Source organism: Dermatophagoides pteronyssinus, unplaced genomic scaffold (genome assembly GCF_027571235.1).
Source record: "Dermatophagoides pteronyssinus isolate colony J.1.1.1.1 unplaced genomic scaffold, Derpt_VIB-CSIC_2022.12 sq0049, whole genome shotgun sequence".
Classification (NCBI taxonomy): domain Eukaryota; kingdom Metazoa; phylum Arthropoda; class Arachnida; order Sarcoptiformes; family Pyroglyphidae; genus Dermatophagoides; species Dermatophagoides pteronyssinus.
Window position 1 is genome coordinate 13,935 of NW_027461572.1, and position 27,688 is coordinate 41,622.

At 29.5% G+C, this 27,688-nt stretch overlaps 6 protein-coding genes and 1 long non-coding RNA gene across 11 annotated transcripts; 5 read left to right on the top strand and 2 right to left on the bottom strand.

Moving 5' to 3' along the window:
* The first annotated feature begins 63 nt into the window (after nucleotides 1-63).
* Nucleotides 64-8,372, top strand: LOC142646084 (uncharacterized). Of its 2 annotated transcripts, XR_012847089.1 has the most exons (3): nucleotides 1,512-1,841; nucleotides 1,941-8,098; nucleotides 8,154-8,372. It is a non-coding gene; the product is annotated as an uncharacterized LOC142646084 (long non-coding RNA). The 2 variants fall into 2 exon arrangements; XR_012847088.1 differs by having other exon boundaries at nucleotides 64-1,841; nucleotides 1,941-8,372.
* On the bottom strand, nucleotides 8,182-9,836 carry Prp18 (pre-mRNA processing factor 18). Its single transcript, XM_027338883.2, has 2 exons — nucleotides 9,270-9,836; nucleotides 8,182-9,214 (listed from the first exon to the last, which is right to left on the bottom strand). Exons 1-2 carry the CDS (start codon nucleotides 9,765-9,767, stop codon nucleotides 8,516-8,518), a joined length of 1,197 nt encoding a protein of 398 aa, XP_027194684.1. The 5' UTR covers nucleotides 9,768-9,836; the 3' UTR covers nucleotides 8,182-8,515.
* Nucleotides 9,837-9,845: 9 nt separating this feature from the next.
* On the top strand, nucleotides 9,846-11,434 carry LOC113789361 (replication protein A 70 kDa DNA-binding subunit-like). The gene is made up of 2 exons (XM_027338886.2): nucleotides 9,846-10,540; nucleotides 10,597-11,434. Exons 1-2 carry the CDS (start codon nucleotides 9,969-9,971, stop codon nucleotides 11,318-11,320), a joined length of 1,296 nt encoding a protein of 431 aa, XP_027194687.2. The 5' UTR covers nucleotides 9,846-9,968; the 3' UTR covers nucleotides 11,321-11,434.
* A 537-nt stretch (nucleotides 11,435-11,971) lies between these two features.
* On the top strand, nucleotides 11,972-14,544 carry Hr96 (Nuclear hormone receptor HR96). 2 transcript variants are annotated; one of them, XM_027338882.2, is made up of 5 exons: nucleotides 11,972-12,406; nucleotides 12,466-13,782; nucleotides 13,845-13,976; nucleotides 14,037-14,098; nucleotides 14,170-14,544. In XM_027338882.2, the coding sequence occupies exons 1-5, from the start codon at nucleotides 12,290-12,292 to the stop codon at nucleotides 14,396-14,398; spliced, it is 1,857 nt and encodes a 618-aa protein (XP_027194683.2). In that variant the 5' UTR covers nucleotides 11,972-12,289; the 3' UTR covers nucleotides 14,399-14,544. The 2 variants fall into 2 exon arrangements, with proteins under 2 accessions (XP_027194683.2, XP_075680223.1); XM_075824108.1 differs by having other exon boundaries at nucleotides 11,973-12,406; nucleotides 14,152-14,265.
* Nucleotides 14,545-14,897: 353 nt separating this feature from the next.
* On the top strand, nucleotides 14,898-20,308 carry LOC113789357 (uncharacterized). Of its 2 annotated transcripts, none has more exons than XM_075824106.1 (8): nucleotides 14,898-15,042; nucleotides 16,476-16,771; nucleotides 16,846-17,292; nucleotides 17,357-17,417; nucleotides 17,485-19,047; nucleotides 19,103-19,173; nucleotides 19,233-19,418; nucleotides 19,474-20,308. In XM_075824106.1, exons 2-8 carry the CDS (start codon nucleotides 16,592-16,594, stop codon nucleotides 20,128-20,130), a joined length of 3,165 nt encoding a protein of 1,054 aa, XP_075680221.1. In that variant the 5' UTR covers nucleotides 14,898-15,042; nucleotides 16,476-16,591; the 3' UTR covers nucleotides 20,131-20,308. The 2 variants fall into 2 exon arrangements, with proteins under 2 accessions (XP_075680221.1, XP_075680220.1); XM_075824105.1 differs by lacking the exon at nucleotides 14,898-15,042 and adding an exon at nucleotides 15,550-15,694 and having other exon boundaries at nucleotides 16,265-16,771.
* Nucleotides 20,266-26,540, bottom strand: Polr1A (RNA polymerase I subunit RpI1). Of its 2 annotated transcripts, XM_075824104.1 has the most exons (5): nucleotides 26,333-26,540; nucleotides 26,061-26,244; nucleotides 25,866-25,993; nucleotides 20,865-25,794; nucleotides 20,266-20,793 (listed from the first exon to the last, which is right to left on the bottom strand). In XM_075824104.1, the coding sequence occupies exons 2-5, from the start codon at nucleotides 26,212-26,214 to the stop codon at nucleotides 20,312-20,314; spliced, it is 5,694 nt and encodes a 1,897-aa protein (XP_075680219.1). In that variant the 5' UTR covers nucleotides 26,215-26,244; nucleotides 26,333-26,540; the 3' UTR covers nucleotides 20,266-20,311. The 2 variants fall into 2 exon arrangements, with proteins under 2 accessions (XP_075680219.1, XP_027194679.2); XM_027338878.2 differs by having other exon boundaries at nucleotides 26,061-26,346.
* A 14-nt stretch (nucleotides 26,541-26,554) lies between these two features.
* Nucleotides 26,555-27,639, top strand: LOC113789362 (E3 ubiquitin-protein ligase RBX1-like). The gene is made up of 2 exons (XM_027338887.2): nucleotides 26,555-26,692; nucleotides 26,863-27,639. The coding sequence occupies exon 2, from the start codon at nucleotides 27,027-27,029 to the stop codon at nucleotides 27,402-27,404; it is 378 nt and encodes a 125-aa protein (XP_027194688.1). The 5' UTR covers nucleotides 26,555-26,692; nucleotides 26,863-27,026; the 3' UTR covers nucleotides 27,405-27,639.
* The last annotated feature ends 49 nt before the right edge of the window (nucleotides 27,640-27,688 follow it).

Here is a 27,688-nt window from a genome sequence, read left to right on the forward strand (position 1 = left end):
TTGCTCAAAAACCAAAAACCAAAAAAGACTTTTTCAGGATTTTGTTTGAAAATTTTCTTTTTTTGCTCTTTTTTTTAAAAATGAAAATAAAATGATAATTTTCTCAAACATTTCCGTCTTTGAAAACAACTGGTTTCTCTATCATCGATATTTTAATAATGTCTTGATGTTGACAATAAGATTTTTGATGAATAAAAAGCTTGCTCTTGCGAAAAACTTATGTTTGGTGTAAGACAATTGAAAAATTTTCTTTTGTTGTTGAACTGAATGATAATGATCATCAACAATGAAAATTACCTGACTCTTTTATGAAATTCACTTTTTTTCTTTTGGCACATAATTCTTCAGACAAATGTGTGTGTGTGTGGGGGGAGAGACAACCTGAATGACGACATCATATATGTACCGATTAGATAAACGAGGTCATATTTTGTCTATACAACAACTATCATGCAATCGAAATAAATGAAAAAATCAATCAATTTAATCATTTTTTTTTCTCCCCCTTGAATTTTGAAATACCGGCTTTTGAAACATGACATTTTCAAATTGAAAATTATCATCGATTTAGATTTGGAAATTGATTGAATTCAAATTATGTTAATCGTTTTTTTTGTCGTCAAAATAAATCATTATCCTCAGGAATTTGGCCAATTTGTTTACCAGAAAACAATGTCCTTGAGAAATGTTTTTCAGCTAAAAAGAATTGCAATTTATTTATGTAATGATGCGTGTGTATGTGATGAAGGGGTGGAAGTATCACGAGAAGGAGTAGGATGAAAATTTCACCCAAATTACATCATGTGATGAGCAATTCTTCCCCCCTCTCTTCATTTTATTTTTCCCTATGGAAATTTTTTTCAAATTTTCTGGATTTTTCTCCAGAATAAAAAAGATAAGATGTTTTTTTTTGCTCCTACCACCAAAAAAAAAGAATAATTTGATTTGTTGGTGGATTAAGAAAGATTTTCATTTGTAAAGTCCCATTTTTTTTATTTATTGATTTGATGTCCTGATCAAAATATTTATCCATCATATGATACTATGAAACTATACTGATCCTTTTATCATATCATCATTGATTTGGAATATTCATCATCATCCGACCAAAATATTCTCGAATTTCCGGTATGGATATAATAGAAACCAGAAAAAATATCTTGGAAAAAATTCTAGAAATTTCCATCCAAACAAACGTCGAATATATTTGTGCTCAATTTAATGAATAGGATTGAGCGATCATGCGCAGTATACATAGTCACGTATACAATTTTTTTTTATATCGAAAAATTCATAAACAACGATAAAACTTTTTTATCATTTTTCTTATCTTATCTTTGATTTTTACCAATAAATTTTTCGATTTTCGATTAAAATATTAAGATTTTTTTGATGATTTAATAAATTTTTGCCAATTTTATCCAAAGATATAATACGTATTTAATGTTTTGATTGTTGCGTAGTTTATGAAACGATCATTAATCGAGGATTGCATTCATTGTTGGCAAGTATAAAAGGACGTCGAATTTTACTCGAAACTTCGCAGTTCTCTTTTGCCATTTCCAACGTTCACTTCGTAGTTTGTTTTTTTTTTCAGTTTGATTTAAAATGTTGGCCAATTGCCAAATTGAAATGGCTCCTCATTTTCCTTTTTGGAACAAAGCCGAAGCCTATGATGTCTCATCATTTGGTGATCATATCGAATCATGTTGGCCATCTTGAATCGTTGGAAAATTTTGGTTTTATTTATTTTTTGTTTTCGTTCTGGTTTTTTCTTGAAAAATAAAATATTTGAATCCATTCTTCGTGGTGGATGGACGCGGTGTTCCAGATAGCGTTCGGTAAGTACCATTTTTTATTTTTTTTTCTCTATAAAATAGACCCACTGCATTTATAATGATTGATTTTTTCCATTCCTCCAAAATTTACCCGAAAAAAAGATTTCGTTCCAGAATAGATGTCCAGTTTTAAGCTTTTTATTGTATCATAATTTACAATATTCAGTACAGTCTAGGCGATTTTTATTCGATGTTTTTTATTGATTGAAAAAAATTGGTGTTTAAAGAAGGTTATGAAGAAAAGCAGCGAACTAAACAAAGGATGTATAATTGAATGTGTTTTTTTGTCCAAAATCCATGGATTAAGATAAGTAGCCTTTTAAAATGTTCTAATGAATCGGAAACGCTTTTTTTTATTCCCATATATAGCTGGTTGTGTTAAATTGTGGTTGATATTGTATATGTGCCTATATTTGGCTTTGCTGTGTGCGAATGAAAAATGATGGTTGTGGATGGAAGTTTTTTTTTATTTATTTGATGGTCATATGGTCCAGTTTTTTTGTTTCAAGTTCGGTTCAAAATGTTTTTTCTGTGCGATAAAAAATTGATCTCAATAGTTTTGTACGTGCGTTTGTTTTTTTTCAAATTGGTGCTATCGTATTATTGTCCGTTGTTTTCAAATCAATCGATAAGTGGAAATGAAGTAATAATGGCTTTGAATTTTTTTTGAAGATAAATCCGAATCAAAATAGGAAAAAGAAATCACCCTGTGAAAATATTATTGTTCAACAAAATCGCCATCTGGTGGTATGTGTATGCGTGTTTGTGCTTCCATAATATGTCCTCTGTGTTCATTTTGTCAATGAAAAATAATATATGTGCCAAATAGATTTTGAAATGTTTGTTTTTTTTGGTACTTGTGTGTTGCGAAGATTCAAGTTTGATTAATTTTTGGTCCAGAATATTGATTCTAACACATTTCTAAATTATTGATCTATTTATGAAAAGAAATGATCTCCGACTTAAATCTATTAAGGTTTTTTTTAAAATTCAAATGAAGATTATTGTTTCAATCGCGTGTATCAATTGTTTTAAAAGTATATTATTCGAGTATATTCATCAAATTATCATTTTTTCATCGGTTTTTAATTGAAGATTTTTTTTAAAACCAAAAATATGACATCCATTAATTCAAGTGTTTTTTTATAGTCCAATTTCATGTGTTTGAAAATATGATTTGTTTTCTTTTTTTTTGTTTTTTTGGTATCATGATAAAATATCTATACCAATTGAATATGAATGATTAATTGAATACATCAAAATGAAAATATTTCCACTTACAAGAATTATTATACACATTGGTTCAACATATTGTGTTTTATTATTTTTTCATTGAAGATTATTGTTTGAATATACCTGATAAGAATGATAGTTCTATCGATTGATTCACTTATTGTGTTTTAAAAATTTGAATCTATTATTGATATTATTGAGATTAAGATTTTATTTTCTTTTGAATGTCAAAAGTTTCCAGCCAATACATAAATCAATTTGTGAAATTTATTATTCGTCTTGGTTTTTTCCATTGAAAAAAAATATTTTATTCCAAAGTTTGATTACAACAACAACAAAAAATATCATTTTCTAAATACCATACAAAGTAGAAATTTCAAATCCAAGTCAATATATGACATGTTTTATCAATAAAATGAGTCCAGAAATGTTTTCATCCATCAAATGTAATGCAGTATTGTCTAATTATTGTTTTCGTTTCACCCAGTTTGGTCTATATATTTTTTTGAATGTCAATTCTCAAATTCCTTTTTTGTGTTGAAAAAAGTTGAATGCACGATTTATCTTTGTTGCAAGTGAATTAACAAATTCATACTAAAATGACATTATTAAATCATTAATTTTCTTCATCAATTTGCTTCTCTAAATCATAATTTTCAAAAAAAATACCTCAATATTGCTTCTGAACAACAACAACACGACCACCTCATACCTTGTTTTTTATGTGATTGTTTTGTTCTCTATTGACTAAAAAAAATTCATTGAAAATGTTTCAGTAATCGATCCTCCAACACTATTATTAATCGAATCGGTCAATCAAATTATTTAAAGAAAAAAAACTATCATTGAATTTAATGAAAATTTTAATATGAAATTTTTACAAACGTTTTAATTGTTGCCATACTTACGTTCTTTTTTTCAATTTTTCACTTTGATATAATCGATCCATTCTAAACAAAAATTATTACCTCGAAGATTTCCATCCAAAAATTAAGTTTTAAATTCATATGATTTCAAGAAATTATTTTCCAGCTTTGAATTTTTTTCTCTATCTCTACTTACAAATATCCTCAAATTATTTCTTTATAATTGGTCTGTTCATGTGAATGTGTGATTTATTGATTGATTGATAACAAAAACAAATATTAATTACATAACACATGTCGAATGCACGAATCTAATGCAATTTGAAAATTAATATTATTGGTTCATACCTGATTTGTCTATAAAAAAATAAATCTTTGGTCTGTTTTGTGATGTATTGTAATGATGATGATGATTTTATTTGGCCTACTTTTCGTTTATTTTCCACCAACACCAACTATACACATACTACTATTATATTTAGAAGAGTAAAAATAATGCACCCGAAATTAATTCGTATCTCTGAAAAAAAATCCCTTTCATGAATTCACACTAACCGACTTGCATTTCGCTTTTTTTATATTCATCAATTTTGTGTTCTTTCATTTGAATGAAGATTTTATATTATAATTTGGCTTTATATTTTTCGTATCGAATAATTCTCCTAAAAAAATCTCTATTTTTTTGTATGTCCTGTTTCTATTGATATATAATAATGGTATTTAGTGAATAATTCTTCAAGTTTTAATCAATCAATGATTACATCTTTTAATCTTTAAGAAATTTGGTTTTCAATTTGGTTTTAATTCATTTTAATTCAATGTTTGAATGTTTGTTTCAAAAAAATTCAATTGTGTCAATTTACATGTCAAAGTATTTTTCTCATTAGAAAATTTCAATCAAATCTATCAACGTAAAAATCCGTTTTTTCTGCTCAAATCAAATTTAATTTTTCAACTGCTTTCAATAAATTGAATCCAATCCAAGTAGAGAGCCTAGATATAAATGATGAAATAAAATTAAATATATGTTGCTTCCTGATTGTGAATTTCGATTTTTTTTTCACACACCACCATTGTCACACACGCCTAATGGTTCAAATTGTTTTCGTGCATTTGAAATATAAATTTATGATCAATTTATGTGTCATCTAGTTTAATGTTTTGCCTGAAGCTTTTATCGATTTACCTATTGAAACTACATTATATATTTATATTCATATCACGATGATGAATATTGAAAATCAACTTGAAAATATTCATTCATCTTTTTTATTTGGTGTTTATTTTGCATCAATTTAGAATTTCGATCAAATATTCTGCACAATTTTACAAATAGATAGATGTCTTTGCTTGTCAATGACTAATGATTAATAATTCATTAATCCAATAGAAATTGATTGATGAATATTGAAATCTCCAATAATCGATAATATCTTTTGATTATTGTTGATCATCAATTTGAAAATTTGATTCTCCAACATATATCTTTTGATTATCCAGTTTATGTGATTTTGTCAATTATCTGAATCGTATATTAAATAAGAATCTATTGTTATAATATCCACCAAAAAAATACATTGATATTTCATCACAAATTACGAAAATTTTATTCCACTAATAAATCCAATTCAAAAATGATCTCGTCATAACAAATTTTATAACAACTACTTATCGGTTTTAAAATTCTAAAATGGTATTGAAAAAAATTATTAAATTTAAATGAAGAAAAGTTTTATCGAATTCCTAATTTGATTGAAAGTCATTTTAATATCAATTTCATTGAAACAAAATCATAACAATTTTTGAAAAGTCACCACATAATCATGTCAATAGTACAGAAACGTATTTCACCTACCTCAATTATATTGATTTTCGAGTAAAAGAATTTTCAACTATCATATTATTAAACATATAATGAATAATATTGTGTTCGGATACAAGTGTTCTATTCAATTGCTTCGATCATGTTTTATTATTTTCAAAATTTTTAAGTATTTGAATCTCAAATATATAATCATTCGACCTTTACCTTTTGAAATCAAAAGATGTTTTATTCATGTTGAATTACATAAAATCACAAGATTGATTTATTTTGAACAAGAAAAAGTTATTGAAAATTTGGTCAAATGTATCAACTAGAAATGATAATAATCATTTTTGATGAGAGAGATAATAAATTATTGAATGATTAACTAATGGTTTCGTTTGAAATTTGGTAATAATGGTCAGAATTTGAATACATTCATTTATATTTTACATATATACATGACAATTATCGATTGACACATGACAATATGGAAGCCATCCGCATACCATACCAAGGCGCGAATGAGAATTCAGCCCACCACCATTCATCTCAATATGGTCTTTGTGGGATTCTTTATTCTGAAAAATTTAATTTTATTGTTCGAATACGATGGAGCTCAAGATTTATGAGATTATAATTTTGTCACAATCTTTGTGCAAGTTTCACCAAAATCAAAGCGAGAAAAATGTTTTAGCTACAGCAACAATATGTGATATATGTGATGTCCAGTTTTTTTGTTTCCAGAAATTTTGTTTTCTACTTCAAATACAGCGAGATATATAAATAGTTCCAAGCAGTCAATAAAGGATAAAAAGGAATGTTTTTGGTCAACTTTAATCTAATCCATAAAAACAACATAGTACCAGTTCCAGGGCGATTCTTCTCATCCAATATTTGGTTATTTCGATCTGATGATACGCGTATGTTACCTGATATAATTTTGTTTTACAAAGATGTTTTTCTTTGTGTGTCGAAGACAGCAGTTAAGATATACCACCAGTGATAAATATGTCGACATCGATTATCGACGATCAATATTAAATGTTTTGGCAGTCCACAGATATACCACGATTTTTGTTTCCAGAATAATAATGTCCAAAGATCTAATTAATGCAAATATGTCCAGGTGACGAAATGATGTCTGATCCTTTTTTTATGTTTTTCGTTTTTGCCTACAGAAAAACCAAAAAGAATATTTTGTTTCTTTTCTCCCTCTCTTCTCTTTGTTTTTTTTCATATATTTTTGTCTCTGAATAATGAACAAATTTAGATATGTAAGTCTGCCATATTGAAATATATTATCCCAACAAAACAAAATTGAATGATGAAATGAAAGCGTTGTATTGAATGCATTTTTTTCTGGTGCGAGTTGGAAATCAACAACACCATTAAATAAATCGCATCAACGTGTGTAAATAAAAATCAAAACAAAACAAAAAAATTCTTGAGTATAAAATTATTTTTCTTAAAATTTTATAATTTTAAAATTATTATTATGAACAAAATTATTGATTGTCGAACACAAACACACATCAGCAGACACTTTTTTCCATTATATTTTAATGATGTTGTGAATATATTAACCATCTTAATGTTACACAAACATGTCCGAAAAGAAATGTCTTTTTTTCTTTGAATGTTTTTTTTTCATTTCAATTCACAGATTTTTTCTAGATGTGTTTTTTTTTGAAAAAAAGATGTGTGACAAACAAACGAATGAATCTGTTCTGAAACAATGATTTCGAGCAAGAGAAAACAAATACCTCATAATCAAAAAAAGGTATCCTTTGAAAATTTTGTTTATCTAATCGAAATATTTTTCTTCCAACCAAACAAACAACAACAAATGAAAAGTTTTTTCAAGAGAAGAGCTTCTGGTTTTAAATTCTCTCGTCACAATTTTTCCAAATCAAATATTATGCGGTAACGAAATTGATTACCTTGCTAACAAATTTTTTCCCATCTTTTTTTTTACCCGAAGACAAAATTTTGTTTGTAGAAAGTGTTTGTTTTTTTTATCATTTCAACACAGATAATCTAATCAAAGACAAATGACTATGTCCAAAAAAAGGTATCCATTTGATGTTTTTTTGATCTAACATGTGTGTATTTTTGATACAGATAAAAAAAAATATTTGTCAAATCCAAACACGGTCTGTGTATATCGCGTGTTCAATGGTTGTACCCAATTTTTTTTATTGAATTTTTTGTATTTTCTATGAAATCGTCCTTTTTTTCTTGTAAAACGCAAGTTTTTTTTTTAATTTTTTCAAAAATTTTTAGATTTGTCATAATGTGAGTGTGGAAAAGTAATTTACACACAAATGTCTCACTTCAATGTTTATTGTTGTGTTGTAAGTAATGTTTTTTTTGATGATAATTTTATATTTTGGTCAAATTTTTTTCCAGCTTTGTAATTGATGTTGTATTTATTTAAAAAAAAAATTAAATCCTGATTGATGCTGTGTCGAAGAATTTTGTTGTGAATAAAAAAACACAAAATTCTTCGGCGGGTGGTGGAGTGAAGTCACACATTTGATTAACAAAAAGGTAATTTTAACCTTTTTATTTTACCTAATTTTTTTTATTGTAAACAGGAGAGAATCGTGTGTGACTTCCGGGACAACATCAATCAAAACACAAACAAATGATTTTTTTTTTTGTAAACTTTATTTACAATTTTTTAAAAATGAATAAAAATCTTGATTTTTGAAAAAAAATTTGTCTCGTCTTTTTATTTACATAATTTTAAAAAATTTCACATCAAATATTCATTCCTTGGTATATTCAACACATCTGGATGGATCGGTTGGAAACATTTTTTGACATTGTGTCATCAATCGTTTCAATGCTTGAATATATTTTCGTTGTGTTTCATCATTCAAAACATGGGCAATATTTTGGGCAAAGATTTTCTCTCTACCTGTACGAGCATGTATACCAACCATAGTAACACCGATTGGCCATGGTGCATTTCCAATAGCCATCTGTAAATAGGCATCGTTTGCATGTACATAATCACGTTCAAGAAGATATTTGATAATGATAATCAAATGTTTAAGAATATCATCGGCAATCGTTTGTTTGGTTAATTGTTTGAACATTGGTTTCAGATATTCCTGTGTCTGTGTATAGATGGCAGTCATCAATCTTCCTTGTGTTAATCTTTTATCCGATTCATTTCGATCATTCAATCGTCTACCCCATAATTCGAGAAGAAATTTCAAAAATTTCAATATTACCGCACAATCGGATCGTCTTTGTTCATCATCTGTATTTGGTCGTTTTGAACGTTGTTTACCCAGATATTGAGCTTGTTCAATAATTTCTTCGATTGTTGTATTCATTTCTTCAATTTTTACATCATTTTTTCCACGTTTTTTCTCACCACCATGACCATCGGTTGTATTATGACTATCAGCTTTGACAATTTCTTCCAAATATGCTGCGTCGACTTTTTCCATTGCTTCCTAAAATTCGTTAAATTTTAAGAATAAATTCAAATAATAAATGAATGATACAAACCTGAAAATCGTTACGGAATCCTTTATCACTTGATTCTGGTTCAATAATCTCTAATTTTCGTAGGCGACGAAATGCATCGATTTCAGTTTCACCAAACAATGTTATCGGTTGATCACGTTCACGTAAACGTTTGATCACTTCTTTACGTGATAGTATTCGTTCTTCGCCATTGGTTCGATCTTCACCGCTCGATCCGGTTTGATTTTTAATCCATTTTTTTAATTTCATTTTGGCAATTTCTTCAGCCGATAATTTCGATCCACTTGCGGTCATTAAATCATCGCCGCTATCACGAGATTCTGAATCTTCCGAATTGATACCATGTTGTTCATCGTATCGACGTTTTTTGACAAGTTTTTCTGCTTGTTTTTGCCAATATTCTTCATCGATTTTTTTATTCAATTCTTCACGTTTGAAAAATTTTTTGTCTTCATCAATCAACGATGATTTTTCCAATTGTTTACGTTTTTTAGCAATCTCCGCCCTGAGAAGATCCATTTTCAGATCTGAAAAATTGTTTTTGAAACAAAAAAACAAAACAAAAAGACGTGCTCAAAAACAAAAACAAAATTTAAAGCACAAATAAACATTGGCTCTTCATAAAAGACGTTTCGCTATTGTTTACAAAACATATTTCGAAAATGATAATTTTGAAGAATTTAAAAATTTATATCATTTGAAAGAATCTAAAAATCAATCATGGAAAGCACAGATTATGATGTTGATTATGATGTTGATTATAATGTTTATGAATGTTTTTGTTTCAATCATTCATCGTTTTATCGTGATGGTGGTGATAATGAACCAGTGGTAACAACGATTAAAAAATTGAATGCAAAAAAATCAAATTTTTCCATAGATGTCAAAGTTGCAACGAAATCACCTATTCATTATTTCAAGAAACAATCAAACTCCATTGAAATGGGAAAACTTTTTCGATTCGATGTTTATGATAAAGAATTTTCCGAAATTCGTATTACTGCATTCAATGAAGACTGTGATCGTTTTTTTAATCTTATTCAGATTGATCAATGTTATCGTATTTGCTATGGTCATGTTAAACACTCAAATCATCGATATTCAACTCTTTCGAATGCATATGAAATTCATACGACAAATTCTACTATCATCGAACCATTAAAAGTTTCTCCATTTGGACCTCGAAAAATAATTTATAATTTCATCCCTTTTTCATCTTTGCTTAACAACAATTCATCGAATACTGTCATTGATTGTATTGGTATTATTGATTCAATCAATCCAGTTCGAAAGTAAGACTTTTTTGCATTATAATATGTTTGATTCTTAATTTTTTTCCAAATCAAAGAGTTTATAGCAGTTATGTTGGCCATCAAGTTTCTCTACGAAATATTTCTATTTTCGATTATTCACAGACAAATATTCAAATTGCTATTTGGCAAAAGATGGCCGATGATTTTTGTGGAGAATCAGGACAAATCATTGCATTAAAAAATGTAAAAATATGTTCATTTAATGGACTGTCATTATCATGTACATCGATGACAACCATTACAATTGATCCGGATATACCGGAAGCAATACAATTACGAAATTGGTATCATACAAACAATAGTACGCTTATTCAAAATGTTAAACTTTTTTACATTGAACAAATCAAAGAGACATCGAATTTTAAAAAAACTTTTGATTGTTTAGCAACCATTGTATCAACATCATTCAAACATCATCCAGCATATCGAATGTGTCCGAATGGTGAACAATGTAAACGAAAATTATCGACTACTGGTGAAGGTGAATTATTTTGTGGATATTGTGGATGGTTAGAATCATCAAGTTTAATTCATTATAAATGGGGTCTTCGTTCACAATTTCAAATAAACGATATGACCGGTTCAATTTGGATAATTGTTTTTGGCGATCAAACCGAAAAATTAATTGGAAAAACAGCCGAAGAAATTTCTCAAATGACATTACAAACATGGTTAAATCTATTTTATTCGACAATATGGATGCAACAATATGTATTCACTATAGAGAAAATCGATTTATCAATCCAAAAATTGTTATAATATAATTGCAATCAATCGAATCGATACAAAAATGTTGATACAACAGATACGAAAATTGGAATGAGCCAAAAAAAAAACTTTCATCTTTTTTATTTTATTTTGTAATATTCATTATGACATTATATCATGTCGAATCTTGTTTGTTTATTATTATTATTTTGGCTATTTTATTTCATTTCAATATTTTCAGATAATAAAATCATCATTATTAATTCATCACATAAAAACCGATCATATCAGAAACGCGTTTACATTATTAATGTTGATGATAATTTAAACGAATTGAATTTAGAGGTACTTTCGAACTTTCATCAGATGATTGTAATCATAATTCAATGAATAATAATCATTGATTTTAATTTGAAACAAACAAACAAAAAAATGATGGTTGATAAAAGATGTGTTTTTAGTAAGATAAATTCAATTTATTTTAATATCGCTCGTCGTAGTCGTATTCGTTGTTATCGAAATGATTTAGGAAATATTTGCTTTGAATTTGATGATTAGAAACAAAAAATTTATGATAAGCGATTTTTTCTAAATGTACTTAATAACGTTGATGATAAATTAACTTCTTTTTTTTCTTGCCTGGGCTCATGATTTTTTTTATATTTGATTAATGTTATTCGATCAAGTTGATAATGATTAATATAATTTTTATTTTATGGTGAGTTTGTTTTTGTTGATTCTCTCTCTCTCATTGCGTTGGTGTATGTGTTTGTGGATATTTTCTATGCTTTTTTTCATTTTGGTTTTGGTTTTGAGAAAAAAAACTTTTACTTTCTTTCTCTTTTTTTTTGTTTTTCTTTATTCGCAATTCGATTCTTGTTATTTTCATTGTTGACAATTTTGTTTGTTAAAATTCGCACCTCGTTTTTTTCGACATAATGCTTGTTTGTTTGTTTTGAATAGATTCGACATTTATCGACAATTCGAATTTCACCATTGTTGATCAGTTGTGAAACTAAAATGGAACTAACAAAAATTTGTGGTGTTTGTGGTGATAAAGCATTAGGATATAATTTCAATGCATTAACATGTGAATCATGTAAGGCATTTTTTCGTCGTAATGCTTTACGTAACAAGGTAAATCTATTTGATAGATGTGTTTTGTGAATCAAATATTATAATCTATTTATTCATAGAAATTTCATTGTATATCAAATACAAATAAATGTCAATTAGATCCAAAAACAAGAAAATATTGTAGAAAATGTCGATTAGATAAATGTTTTTCGATCGGTATGTTAAAAGAATGGATTTTAACGGATGAAGAAAAACAAATGAAACGTCGTAAACATCGTCATATTGAATTGAATGATGCTGATAGTTCAACAACACAAAATCATCATCAACAAGAACAACAACAACAACAATCAACAAGTAATGATCAATCGAATAGTAGTACAATTATTGATGATAATAATGTTAAACGTATCAAAATAAATCATGGACAAAATAATATCATTATATTACCTATAATAACATCATCGGATAAATCGATTATTAATAAAGAAAAATATGAACAATTACAAACATTAACAACAACAACAACAACAAATGATTTGATACAATCGATTGATAGAAAACGTTTAATAGAATATATTAATGAACGATTAGATTTATCATCATCATCACCTTTGACATGTGATGATGGCCACAAAGATCAATCAAAAGATCATCATAATGATAATAATAATATAATATTTTTGAATGAAAATGATTCATTGAAAAATGATGGAGGGCCAGATTTATTTTCATATGAATCATCTTCATCAACAACGACATTATTTTCGAAAAATATTTTCAATGATCAACAGCAGCCACAACAACAATCATCATCATCACCACATTGTTCTTTGCAGCCGCAGCCGCCAAATGATCAAATAAAATTCAATGATATTCAATGGTCACCACCATCAGAATATTTAGCTAAAAATAATGATACAATAATAACAAATAATAATAATAATTATCAATCAACACCGAAAACATCGACAACAACATCATTGGATAATATTTCAATGTTACCGGAAAATGTAATTGCAAATCAAAAACAATATAATAAATGGCAAATTTCATCAAAAATTTATAAAGATGTTTTACAAAAGGAAAAAGTTATTGATGATATTTATGATAAAGATCCAAAACGATTCGATAAAATGGAACATGATCGTTTGGAAGAATTACAAAGAATTTTTGTTACATTAAATGAAATGGATCAACGTTCAGTGAATAGTGAACGTAAAATTGTCAATAATATGGTTGAAGGATTTCAATATTTAGAATTTGCAATCAAACAATTAATTTTACATATTAAAAATGTTCAAGCATTCAAAAATCTTTGTCTTGTTGATCAGGAAATTTTGTTGAAAAATTCTGTAAGTAAAATTCGTAGTCTACTCAATATAATTCGTTGTTATGATCCGGAAAAAAATTCCGTAAATATTCCCTATAATAAGGTAATTGGTTTTATTCGATAATTTTTTCAAAATAAATGTAAAACAAAAATTTCATTTCAAAGAATGGTACACTTCTTGTTTATGAACAAGATTATCTTCGACAATTGCATGGTGAACAACATTATGAAAGATGTCAAAATTTTTGCCAATCATTTCATGCTGATTGGAAAAATGATGATATGATTGTTAATCTGGTAAGTACAAAAAATTCTTTCGTTTAATATTTGAATTAACTTTTTCATCAATTTTATTAGCTTATCATAATTATGGTATTTTTTCCCAATCGTGAAGGTTTGCTGCATCGTGAATACATAACGTATGAATTAAAAAAAAATTTCAAATTAATTAAAAAAAATTAATTAATAAAAGTTCGTTATAAAAATTTAGATTGGAATATTATACCTATTGTCATCTATTACAACGTTATCTAGAGGTTAAATTTCAATCCATTTGTGAAGCTAAATCAATCTATCTAAATCTTTTAAGTCGTTTGGAAGAGATAAGTCATTTTAATGATGAATTACTTGAAATGATATTGATGAAATTTGATCCACAATATATTGGTCCATTAACATTGGAATTATTTAATTTGGAAAAAAAACTTAAACATTCTTGATTTGAAAATTTGTTGAATCTTCTATTTTGTTTTTTGTTTGGAAATTCTTTTATTATTATTATCATTAAAGTTTTTTAAATTAATTGTAATTTGTAAAATTAATCAAACTAAACAAGTAAGGGCCATCTATTGATGAATAATGACAATTGATAAAAAAAAACTTTACAACTTTTACGAAACGAACACGATCATCGGCTCATCATCGCGATGTTTCGAATAGAACATGCGCTTATCGAGATTATAAACATATCTCGTGTGTTTGTGTGTGTATATATTTTTTATATGGCCATATGGGTTTGATGCGTTGGCCATTTTTTTTCAATGTAATTTTCTTTCTTAATTTTAGTTTAGGTTTAATAACGCCAACATAAATGATTGAAAAAAGTATTAAATATCATTAAACAAAACATTGCAAATATTGTGATCATCACATCACCATCAACGACATCAACATTCAACATCAAACGAACCAAACTTTAATTTTACCCGAATATAACTCGAACAAAATCGAGATATAGATTCTACAACAAAACAAAAATTTTTTCCATTTCAATGTCTATACGTGAAACTATTAGTAGTAAAATTGGTTACCATCATTTTTGCTCATCATTTGTGTGTTTTATTTTCGGGAATGTCGTCATAAAGTATTGTCGTCCATTTTCAAGTTGCTATACACTGCTGCTGCTGCTGCTTCTTTTCAGTATTTCAGATTCTTGCCATATACATTTACCGTGTTTGTGTGATTTGTGTGTGTTAATACACATGCTTGTTGTTTGAAGATGAAATTGAAAATGGGAACACATTAATATGAACCCGAAATTGTTTTCAAAATTCATTATATAGAATTCACCATTTTTTTATACCTCAAATCCTTTATTTTTTTTCTCGTTTTGGTTCATTCATCATTCGGCATTATTATAAACCATTATTTTTACATTGAATCTTTTTTTTTGAGAAATAATGTATGTATGTTAAATTTGTGTGTATGGTGCAATTTGGTTATTGAAAAGTTTTTGTTTTCGTTGTTGTTGTTGTTGTTGTTGAGTGGCAATTAATTATTAGTTAGTTTTCAATAAAATTCATAAATTAAAGTGATAGTAAAATAGAGGAAGAATGATAGATACATCCAGATGAAGACAAATCATCGATCTATCTGATTCTTTCTTTTTTTTTTTTTGTTACAAATACCGGCCTCTAATATTTTGTTTGTTGAGCTGCCATATTTCTTTTACAAATGTAGCTAATTATTAGATGAAAATACAAAAGAAGTGAAAAATTTTTCAAATCAAAATCCTGGTAAGTAAACATTTTTTTGATTCAAATTTCATTTACAATTGAAATAAAGTTTTTTGTTCAGATATCAGATATTAATTAGTCATTGATTAATTAGGTAAATTTAATATACAAAAAAAAACAACAATAACCAGATGCCATATTTGTAACTGTTGTTTAAAGGGGATAAAAATAATTTACCAAACAAACATAAATATCAATCATTACAATACTTTTTTTATCAACATGATTAGAATACATGTACATTACAATGTCTATAGGCGTCATAACTGCTTGAATGGTGTCTGGTTTTTTTCTTTCTCTATTCATCATTCAAATGTTTTGTCTAAATAAGTTTCTTGAATGAAAATTGAAATGATGGGATTATGTTTATTATTCATAGAATCAAAATTCTTTGTTTTTCTAAATAATTCTAGAAAAATTGTTAAGTATTGACCAAACCATTTGATGGAAAATTATTAAATCGAAATCATTATTCAAATTACTTATGATTTTTGTTGTTTATTGTATCTATATTTACTGAATAATTCAAATAAATCCAATCAATTTTCTATTTTTTCTTTTCAATGACAGCTCGTGTTTGTGTGTATGTAGCTCCCAAAATAGTTGTAAACGATAACAAAAAAAAAATTTCTGTTGAGCAATTTATTATCATTTCATCAACAAAAAAAAATTGATTGATCTTCATAGACAACAACAAAAAAAATATAGATCTCTATATAGTTTTTTTTTTGCTTCTCATTGTAATAAATGTCTTCAATTAATGATGATAATATGGCTACAGTTTCGACAAAAACAACTTCATCGAAATTGGTTCATACAAATCAAGAGCAGCAACAAGATGATAATAAATCGAATGGTGACAGTCACAGGGAACAACATCAATTACAATCATCGACAATGATTAATAATAAATTACGAAAATCGACAATGAAAAAACAACAAGAGGAAATTGATGATTTAAATATGGTCGAAAATAATGAATCATCATCATCGAATAATGTGATAAAAGAAAATTCAATTACAATGAAAGAAATGAAAGGACATTCAATATCTATTTGTATTGATTCAGTCGATGAGGTTTGGATTTATTTTAATTTTTTTTTGTTGTGCAAATTATAACTTTTTTTTCTTTTCATCAATTTTCATTGTAGCTGGAAACAAAAAATGCTGATGATGAAATTGTTACCATTATGCAAGAATCAAATAACAATGATCAATCAATAAATGAAAATGTCATCAGTAGCTTATCAAAACAATTTATTGATGGATTAATAATCAACGATACAAATGAATCGAATGGTAAAAATCGTGATAATTCTGTTCGGCCAAAATCAACGCACAGTATGGATGGCAGTTTGAAAAAACGTTCAAAACCTTTGATTCGTAGTGGTGCTGTACGTGAATCAAGTTTATCGCCATCACCACCACCCATTCAATTATCGAATGGTGGAAGTAATGAAACATTGAATTTGATAAAAAATGTTGGTTCATCAACAAATCATTTGACTGTGGCTTACAGCACTGTTTGTGGCAGTATTATCAATAACGGAAATAATACCGTATCTGGAAGTAACATTAGCCAACCAATAAGTTTAACAGTTAGTATTTTGATTATTGTCATTTTTAGTTGATTTTAATTTCACTGAATTTTATTCATTACAGACAAGCAGTAAAAATAGTTCCATAATAAGTAGCAATACATCATCGCCAAGTCTTTCAAGAGGTTAGTTGTGTTCTTTTTCTTTAAAAAGTAAAAATGTTAATTTTTTAAAAAATCAATTTTTTCATAGATTCAAGTAGTGAAATTCAGGAAATTTCCGTTGCCGAGGCAAAAACATTTCTTACAGAAACTTTGAAAAAAAGTTTGAAAGATCGACAATTCCTATATAAAATTGAACAGGATCTCGCACAATTTCTTAATGATACAACTCGTGATACGTTGAAAATTCAGCAAGCATCTTCCTATAATCGAATGTTGATTCATAAAACAGCCGATTATTATCAGCTTGAACATTTAGTTGATCAAGCTCATTCGTCTGTTATTTTAACGAAAAATTCCAATACACGACAACCAGATGAATCATTCAAAGAGATGATAGCTAAAGATCAACGAGATGAAACAATTGGACAGAAAAAATCTATATTGAAACGAGATTCAACATCGTTAGATGATTCACCTGGCAGTTCATTTGATAAGGATAAAAGTCCGGATAATTCATTATTATTGAATGGTGGTGGTGCCAGTCTTGTGAGTGGTGGTAGTGGATGTGGAACAGGATCACTATCCGATTCATCACGATCAAGATCATTAGAAGAACGTGAAGAGAATTATGAAAAAGTTCGTGCACGAATTTTCAGTCAACAAGATGCAAAGGATGCCGATTCTTCTTCATCACAATCATCAAAATCTAAGCTACAACTTCAAACTGGCAATGAAGAAAATTCCGATAACAAATTGATACAATCACCACAACAACCAGTTGATAGTTCTAGTCTTGATTCAAACAGTCAAAACAATAATTGTGATACAAATGAAAATGTATTGGAGATTATCGACACCAATATTACGAACATTGTTGATAATGATGATGATGATGATGGTGGTGGTAGTGGTGGTGGTGGTGGTGATGATGGCCAGCAAAAACAACCATTAATTGATAAAAAAGAAAATAATAATAACAATAGCCAACAGATGATGCAACGGCGTAAACCTCAGAATTCGTATGTCGGTTCAAATTCAAACCGTAATGGTGGTAAATCAGGTGGTTATACTGGTAGAGTTAATAAATATCATAATATGTATCATCATCAGAGTTATCAACATCATCAATCAGCACAGCCACCGTTTCATCCTCCGCCGGCTACTCAGCCATATTATAATTATCAACCACAATCATACCATCAATCGTCATCATCTCATCAATCTGCCGCATCGTACAGGCCTGCCAATCTTTCTCATCATCATCATCATCAAAATCAATATCATTCACAACGATTCGATAGTTCCAATCATAACAATAATAATTCCAATCATCAACATCCTCATTCAAGAGGTCCTTATCGATCTAATGTGATGAATAATAATCCTAAAAATAACCCTTATCATCAAACAAGTGGTGGTGGTGGTGGATATAATGCAAGACATTCACATCCCGGTACTAGTCAACTTCATCATCATCATCATCATCAATATCAAGGTGGAACTGGAAATTTCGGCAGCCATCATCGTATGAATCATCCATCATCGATGTCATCCATCCATCAGTTATCAAATCAACAGCCACCGGCTCATCATTTGATGGAACAACAGTCTAACCCTTATGCTCCTTATTTACGTGTTCCGGGCGTTACAGGTACAGTATTAAGATTCAAATGAATTCTTATCTAATCGGACTCTTCTGTTCATAGCATACAATCCATATATGGATCCGAATGCCAATAATCAATATCAATATTTGCATTCAATCCCAAATGAACAGGTAATTTTCATTGTTCTTTTGTGATACATAATTTTACAATTTATAATTTATAATTATAGTTTTATACCTACATGAATCAATCGGCAATGGGTGGAATACAACAGCCACCATCCCATTCGACACCATTGTTGGCTAATCCTCCAACACATCAAATCCTTCCACATCAATCTTCAACAAATGTGCCTCCAAATAATACGAATATTACTTCCACAGCTGGACAGCCAAATCATCAATATACTCTTTCTGTAAATTATTATCATCATAATTATATTAAAGTTGTAATTATCATTTTATTCGCAGATTGCCAATGGTTATCCGATGATGTATGGTCCAAATATTCAATCTGCGATGCAACATCAATCGAATCCTAATTCTCATGTGCCATATTCGCATCCGCATCCTCATAGCCTTGTACCACCATCACAAGCTAATGTTTCACCATCATATTCGATTATCAATCCATATGGAACAATTCCAATGAATTTGATTGCACAACCAAAAATGGATGAAACAATACAACAATCATCGCAACAGAAAACTGATATTCGCCGAAATCAATTGGGTCCAAATGGTTATCAACTAAACAATGGACAACCACCGCCGATTGATACATCATTATCATCGTATGATCGAATCGCTCAAGTACATTATCCGCATACATGCAAAGCTAATTCGCAGCCACAAGCTGCAATACATAATGTTTGCTATAATATCCCGACTAATGTTAATACTGCCAATGAGGTAAAAAACTCACCAATCATTGGCTCTAGCATCAAAACCAATAAGCAAAAATGTCAACAGCAGTATTCAATGACAGGACATGGAAATGGTGGATCTCATCAACATCAACAACAATTAGCGAAACAATCACGATCGACGGCAAGAAATCATGATAATAGTAACAATACTCAGCAACAGACCAATAAATTGGTGACCAAAATGGCAACATCAAAATGAAATCAATATTTGGATTTGTTTTTTTTTTTTGTTTAGTGAATGTGTTCATCGCAATTTCGTTTTTTTTAAAGTTGGCATCTTTGTATGATATATAGAGGATTTAGGCTATTGAATGAAATTTTTTTTGTACATTGGTTTGATTGATAATAAAAATTTGAAAATTGTTTAATTCTATAAATGATTAGTCAAATTCTGATTTAATGGACAGTTTTTTAGATTTTTTCATCTTTTTTGTAGCTGGTGGTGTTTCGGACAAATTCGTTTCTTCAATATCGGAATGAATTTCCTCTTTGATTGGAGTTGAGGTTTTATCATCATTTTTATCAACATCAGGTTTGGAGCGTTTTCGACTTTTGTTCGATTTATCCTTCGAAGCCGAACTGAATAGATTCGGTGAAAACATTGATGGTGATAAGAATGATGATTGTCGATTAACATTTGAAAAACGGCCAAACAATGATCGTGATGTTGAAGGTTGACCAAGGAATGATGTCGATGGATGGTATGAATGACGTTGCAGCGATGTACCTAAATGTAGATTCGGTTGAATCAATTCCGTAACCATTTTTGGCTTTAAACGTGTTTCAAACAAACCAGTACCAACAACTGTTGGACGTCCTATTACTAATCGTGCTGATGGTGATTGTAAATCATCGTTCAAGCCTGTAAATTGTAAAATTTATTAATTTCAAAATTTTCAATAAAAAGTTGTCTGAAATAAATGAATAACAAACCTAAAAGCAAAGAATTTTTCAAAAAATTTGTAGTTGTTTCAAATGTCATTGCCTGTAGTGGTGAGATTCCATCCATCGCTCCACGATTCATACCTTTTATAGAACCGGTAAATGTCATATGATCGGCAATCAATAATAAATGTCTACTATCTACTGATATACCATAAGGAGCGAAAACGTTTTTAATTTCACGTATAAGTGCGGCACGTGCTGCTTCAATACCATAAGTACGTGCAATAGCATGCATATCATTCGTATAGATACGTCGTAAATCAAGAAAACGTTCAAATTCAACAACTTGAGGTACGGATACACCTTCCGTTTTGATCAATTTACAAAATGGTAAATTTTTTTGTGCAGCATCATTATCTTTGACTAAAAATGCACGATCGATTCGACCGACACGATGAATGAAAGCTCGAAAAGATTCTTCTTCAACAATAGTTCGTAGATCTAATTTGGCCGATATTAGTGGAAATTTCAATATAAATTCACACCAAAGTTCTCGACTTGTATCGAATGAATAATCCATTATACATCCGGGTGATTTATTCAATACTCGTTTTTTTCGTTCTTCAGCCGCCGCTTCGAGATTTTTTTGCTTTTCAGCTAATCGTTGTTCACGCAATGATGATACATTTGTTTCATTAGCAACAATTTCCTCATCGTCATCATTATCAACAGGTTCAGATTTGATTATCGGATTTTGTACAAGATTATAGAGGATATCGGCATATTGATTATCATTTTCTTTTGATTCTTGATCATCATCAATATCATCTTCTTGTTCTTCAATTTCATCTTGATCAGGTTCTTCATATTCTTGTTCCTGATTTAAACGTGTACGTTGTCGCATAGCAACAGTATCACCTTCACCTTCATCAACATCATAATCATCAAAATCTTCATCATCATCATCATCGTCATCATCGATCAATGATTTCTTTTTCTTTGATGTTTGATCATCGTTATCATTATCATTACCATCATCGCCATCTTCATTGTCATCATTTTCCTGTTGCATCATTTCTTCTTCATCGCCATCAACAATGGTTTTCTTTTTCGTCTGATTACCAGATTTTAATCGTGTACTTTTTGTATCGAATAATCCACTGGATTGTGTCAATAATCGTAATCGACGATTCAAAGCTTCAATAAATTGTCGAATGAATATTGTTTCAACATAATGTAACACTTTGGATGGTGTTGTAAAATATCTTCGTTTATAATAAGATTTTGGCAAGAATCCAAACCGAATCGTATAAATACGTGATCGATCACCAAACGAATTTGATGAACCAATTTCGATATGTTCATTAATATCGACAAATTCAAGTACATCTTTTAATCGTACAGCATTCAAACGTAAACGTACTTTTTCCGCTTCTTCTTCAATATTTACACTGGGATCAATATCTGTACGAAATGGAATGTCCATACTTGGTGTAGAAATATGACTCGATGCTGTTACTAATAATTCACGAAGACGTGGAACACCTAAAGTTACGTTCATTTCACCTCGACCGGCAAAATGAAATGTATTCAATGTCATCTGAGTGGATGGTTCACCAATAGATTGTGCAGCTAAAAGGCCTACAGCTTCACCTGGTGCACATAATGATCGCATATAACAAACATTCATTGTTTGACGGAATTCATTGATCACATTTTTCGGTTCATTTTTTAAACCTGAATGAACATAATCTTCAACAATTTTATCCAACATTTCACTTATGGCACCAAGATTTAAATCTGGACGATATCGTGGAATTATCGGTTCGATTGATTTCATAGTCCTGTTTATCGACATCTGTCGTTGTTTGACATCTTGATCATACCACATTTGTTTTAATTCATCATTAGTAATCATCAAATTATTCTGACGTTTTTGATGTTCAAACACTGAAAACGGTGATGTTTTTGTTGATTGTGTTTGATTATCAATAGATTTTTGAAATTTTTTCACACGTTGAATCTGTTTCATCAATGTTGGATTACGAATCAACGTTAATTTTTCCATTTCATTTTTGCTTGCTTTTAAAGCTTCACGATTATTCAATATGGTAGGAAAGAATGGTTTTTTCAATGATTGTGATTTAAGAATATCAAGACCATCTTCCCCATAAAGCCATTGTATGACTGATCCTTCCGAATCACGAACAGTAAGATCATAATTTACAATCAATCCTTCCAGATGTTTAATAAGACAACGTTGAAGATAACCGGATCGAGAAGTTTTTACAGCAGTATCAATCAAACCTTCACGACCGGCCATACAATGGAAAAAGAATTCTTGCGGTCGAATACCAGAAAGGAAACGTCCGGTGACAAAACCGCCGGCACGTGGTTGTGTATCATATGGTCGAAATGATGGTAACGTACGTCCAGACATCATTAACGGTATACGACGACCTTCCAATTCGATCTGTCCAAGTAAACAGGAAATCTGTATAGCATTTACTGAACCACCTTTAGCACCAGTCTGAATCATCATCTGTAAATTATTTGCAGGAAAACTTTTCACCAATCCTTTAGGCATACAAATCTTTGTGATTTCATTGTTGGCAGAATCGGTCTGTGATTTGTAAGCAGCATCCAATTGTTTCATCATAAAATCATTATCACGTGCTGTATGTGCTTCACGAAACTTCGATTTAACCATAACATCATCACTATCGATTGGTATTTGAAAAGCTTCAACAATAGCATTCATACCCAAAGATTTTGATGTTCGAATTATTTTTTTTCGTTTCGCATCCGGTTTCGATTTGATCAGAATATCATGTATGCCCAACGTAAAGCCATGATGTGATTGAAGATAATTGGTACAAAGACGGGCAATGGCCGTCAACAAAAGTGAATGAATATCACCACCATAAAGCTCATAACAGACATGAATAAGGCCATTTTTATTCGCTCCAAAGCTTACTTTATCCATGATGCCACATAATAGTTCACCATGATGGAATATAACCTGACTTTCGCACATATCTTTTTCGCCTAATGGACCACCGGCAGTCCATGGCCTTGGTTTTTCTGAAATCAATAATTTAGTTGAAACTTTACTTTCAATTTGAAATGTTGGCAATGGTTTATTCGCTGGTATAATGTTCAACAATAAGGTTGATATAATTTGTTTTCCCGACCAAAGATATTCCGGTTTTAGAATGGTAGGTGGAAGAAATTTGATTGATTTATTTGTCAAAAATGATAATGCACCATAAATAAGTTCTTGATAATCTTTTTTGTTAAAAAATCGACCACGAGTTGACAGTAATACACCAGCAACGATATGATCTTGAATAAGGCCGGACAATGGTGATCCATCTTTCGGCACAAGAAATTGATAATTGACTGAGGCAATATTATAGGCTTCCGAACGTGCCAATTCTGATTGAGGAAAATGAGCATTCATTTCATCACCATCGAAATCAGCATTATAACATTTACAATTAGCATAATGTAGTCGTAAGGTTTTTTCTTTAGGCAATACACGTGCACGATGTGCCATTATTGATGGTTTGTGTAAAGTTGGCTGACGATTAACAAGAAGAACATCACCTGTAATTAGATGACGATTAACAATCTTAACACCTTGCATTCCTTGATTCGGATGAAATGATGGCGGTTGCAATGTGGCCGCTATTGAACGACGTTGATTTATATCATCTGGTTTCAAACGTACAGTATAACCATCTTCATAAGTAATAGACAATGCACCAGGATGTTGATTCGGTCCATTGATAATCATTTCTTGAAGTTGTTTGACATTCCAATCGGTTAACGGTTGTGGATATGATAATCGTGTGGCAAAAACTAATGGTACACCTATTTCATCGGCTCTAATATATGGATCAGGTGATATCACAGATCTAGCGGCAAAATTCACACGTTTACCCATCATATTCTTACGCATAAGTCCTTCTTTTTTCTCCAGAATTTGTTTAACACCGATAGATTTTTTATCCGGCAAATTATCCATACCGATATCATAGATACGATTGCAAAGAATCTGTAATCGTAACCAATGTCGATAGAATCGTTCAATATTATCATCCATATTGGTCTTTTTGGCACTATCTAATGCTATTTCTAATGATTTTGCCACCAACATAAGTTCACTAAGCGCCGTTGTTTGATGATGTTCAAATGATTTTCCATTCATATGTCTTAATGGTCGAAAACGATTTGGTGTGACAACAATTGTTTCCCAAAAGAATACATCCATAGGACATTCATTCGGTATTGAATTATCAACATTAAAATCGATGTCCAAAAACGGTAATAATCGAATAAGAACATCTTTTTCGTTTACCCACAATTTTCTTAAATGTTCACGTGCTTGTGCCGGTGTTAGATATGATTTTCCTTTCATCTCTATCGACTTAGATGAACGATTCTCTACGCCGATCGTTTCATCCATATCGGTCACATTTTTCATACGTGTTCCAGTGGTCATAACTATTGATGATTTATTAATAACATTTAAGCCACGTTTTCTGGAATTACAACGCGTACAAACTTTAGTCGGTTTGATAATTTTCAAACTGATTAGATCTTTAAATAAATGCTGTTTCTTTTCAATTACATTTTTTGAATTGACTATTTCTATCGACTCTAATTGAACAACATTATTATCATCCATGTTTTTATCATTGATTTCATTTTTTTCCATCATATTTTTTTTCTTATTATTTCTACATTCTGAATTAATCAATTCAGTTAATTTTGATCGTAAAAATGTTTGTCCTTCACTTGAACCCCAATCAAAACTTTTAAATGATTGTGAAATATCATTGGCATATTGTAAAATATCGTCAAGAATATAATCCAATCCAAGATCTAATGCACGAAGTTGAGCAATATATATTTCAACATTGAACGGTGTGAATAATAATCGATGACAATTAAAACAAAACATTTTCAAAACCTAATCAGAAATGAAAGAAAAAATCATCGTAATTCTTATATAAAATGAAATGAATTAGATAGAAATCTTACCTGAAAGACATGTTTCAATAGAAATGGATTGAACACAGGTAATGGAAGTTGAATGTGGCCAAAATGACCAAGACATTCGAAATCGGTTAGGCCACATGTTTTACAGAAATCATTACGTTTTAATGGTCCTATATATTCATGATTTAAAATCATTCAATTAGAATTGAATGCAGAATATTAATTATTTTGTTTTACCTAGACTAGTATCGGCGAGACTATTATCCAATGGATGTCCAAGCGGATCAAATACTTGTGCATTTGAAATTGGTAAAACGCTTAGCTTTTTAGCTTCACTTTCAGCAAACAATTTAAATTTAACTGATGTAATCTGTGATATTGAATGATTCATAATTTTATTTTTTGGATTTTTATTTTTGTTCTGGAAAAAAAACAACAATTAAAACTTAATCATCAGAAAATTTTTAATGTTGATAACCAATTTTTTTTTCTTCAAAAAGAAAACGCACATTGAATCTTGGAACACGTGATTCAAATATTACATTCTATCTGAATGTATCCAAATATTTTAAGATGAGTCTGCGATATATGTACGCTGCAGCGTTGTCTTTTGTGTGTGTGTTCGGTATATTCCATTTGCAAAAACGATTATATTCTTTGTTTTCTATTTTCAGATGACGAATTAATGTAAATATAGATTAATGATCTGATGATCTTTTTTTACGTCGTATTCGAAAAAATCCTTTTTTCTTATTTCATTTTGTTAATGAAATTATTAAGAAAAATATAGTCATTGTTAAAATTTTCATATTGATTAACATTCGAAAATTCTAAAATTCGAATATTTACAACAAAATAAAAAGTAACGGGTAAGTTATTTTGGATTTTTTTCCACATTGTTTTGTTGAAATTAATCACAAAAAATATAAATAAACAAACATGAATTTGTGTACAAATTTATAAATAAACTTTTGAGAAAAGATTTATTGTCAAAGTCCGGTTTTTTTATCGTTTAATTTTTTCCTTTTCTTTTTTTTAGAATATAAAGTTTATTGATCAAGTGATTTCGCATCTTTAATCATCTCAGATTTGTTTTTCGTCTTCCCTTTCACTCTTTTATTCTTGTTTGGATTCGATTTATATCGATTTTTTGTTTCAAAAATTGACTCATCACCACCAAGAAATACAAACAAAAAAATAAAGATGGCCGAATATGAAATGGCAGTGGATGATGTTGATATGGAGGCTAATAATGAAAATATGAATGTACCAGAATTGCCATCATCATCAACATCATCCATACATGGTCGTAAACGTTTTGAAGTAAAAAAATGGTGTGCTGTTGCACTTTGGGCATGGGATATTGTTGTCGATAATTGTGCCATTTGTCGTAATCATATAATGGATCTTTGTATTGAATGTCAAGCAAATCAAGCATCGGCAGCAAGTGAAGAATGTACCGTAGCATGGGGTGTATGTAATCATGCATTTCATTTTCATTGTATTTCACGATGGCTTAAAACACGACAAGTTTGTCCATTAGATAATCGTGAATGGGAATTTCAAAAATATGGTCATTAAAAACAAATTGAATAACAAAAAAAAAAAATTCTATCATCAGAGAATTGAGGGAGAGGGGGATATCGTTTTGAAAATAAAATTTTGTAAAATTTTACATGTCATCATCAAACAAACATACATACATACATAGTGTACAAAAATTTCAATGTATCTTTTCATTGAAATTTTGGTTTTTTCTTTCAAATTTCCAAAAAAAAAACTTAATCAATTAATAAATGAAAAAATATTTTTATCATCCTTTCTAATGTTTTTTTTTTGAAAAAATGCACTTTATGAGAATGCGG

What these genes read in the sequence shown, in the direction of transcription:
- Prp18 (XM_027338883.2), bottom strand. Translation starts at nt 9,767, where the DNA reads ATGGATCTTCTCAGGGCGGAGATTGCTAAAAAACGTAAACAATTGGAA. An exon ending in GATTCCGTAACGATTTTCAG is followed by an intron (nt 9,215 to 9,269) that starts GTTTGTATCATT and finishes AACGAATTTTAG; the next exon opens with GAAGCAATGGAAAAAGTCGA.
- LOC113789361 (XM_027338886.2), top strand. Translation starts at nt 9,969, where the DNA reads ATGGAAAGCACAGATTATGATGTTGATTATGATGTTGATTATAATGTT. An exon ending in TCAATCAATCCAGTTCGAAA is followed by an intron (nt 10,541 to 10,596) that starts GTAAGACTTTTT and finishes TCCAAATCAAAG; the next exon opens with AGTTTATAGCAGTTATGTTG.
- Hr96 (XM_027338882.2), top strand. Translation starts at nt 12,290, where the DNA reads ATGGAACTAACAAAAATTTGTGGTGTTTGTGGTGATAAAGCATTAGGA. An exon ending in ATGATATGATTGTTAATCTG is followed by an intron (nt 13,977 to 14,036) that starts GTAAGTACAAAA and finishes CAATTTTATTAG; the next exon opens with CTTATCATAATTATGGTATT. An exon ending in CTGCATCGTGAATACATAAC is followed by an intron (nt 14,099 to 14,169) that starts GTATGAATTAAA and finishes ATAAAAATTTAG; the next exon opens with ATTGGAATATTATACCTATT.
- LOC113789357 (XM_075824105.1), top strand. Translation starts at nt 16,442, where the DNA reads ATGTCTTCAATTAATGATGATAATATGGCTACAGTTTCGACAAAAACA. An exon ending in GTATTGATTCAGTCGATGAG is followed by an intron (nt 16,772 to 16,845) that starts GTTTGGATTTAT and finishes TTTTCATTGTAG; the next exon opens with CTGGAAACAAAAAATGCTGA. An exon ending in ATTCAATCCCAAATGAACAG is followed by an intron (nt 19,174 to 19,232) that starts GTAATTTTCATT and finishes TTATAATTATAG; the next exon opens with TTTTATACCTACATGAATCA.
- Polr1A (XM_075824104.1), bottom strand. Translation starts at nt 26,214, where the DNA reads ATGAATCATTCAATATCACAGATTACATCAGTTAAATTTAAATTGTTT. An exon ending in TATTGAAACATGTCTTTCAG is followed by an intron (nt 25,795 to 25,865) that starts GTAAGATTTCTA and finishes ATTTCTGATTAG; the next exon opens with GTTTTGAAAATGTTTTGTTT. An exon ending in GAAAAATTCTTTGCTTTTAG is followed by an intron (nt 20,794 to 20,864) that starts GTTTGTTATTCA and finishes TACAATTTACAG; the next exon opens with GCTTGAACGATGATTTACAA.
- LOC113789362 (XM_027338887.2), top strand. Translation starts at nt 27,027, where the DNA reads ATGGCCGAATATGAAATGGCAGTGGATGATGTTGATATGGAGGCTAAT.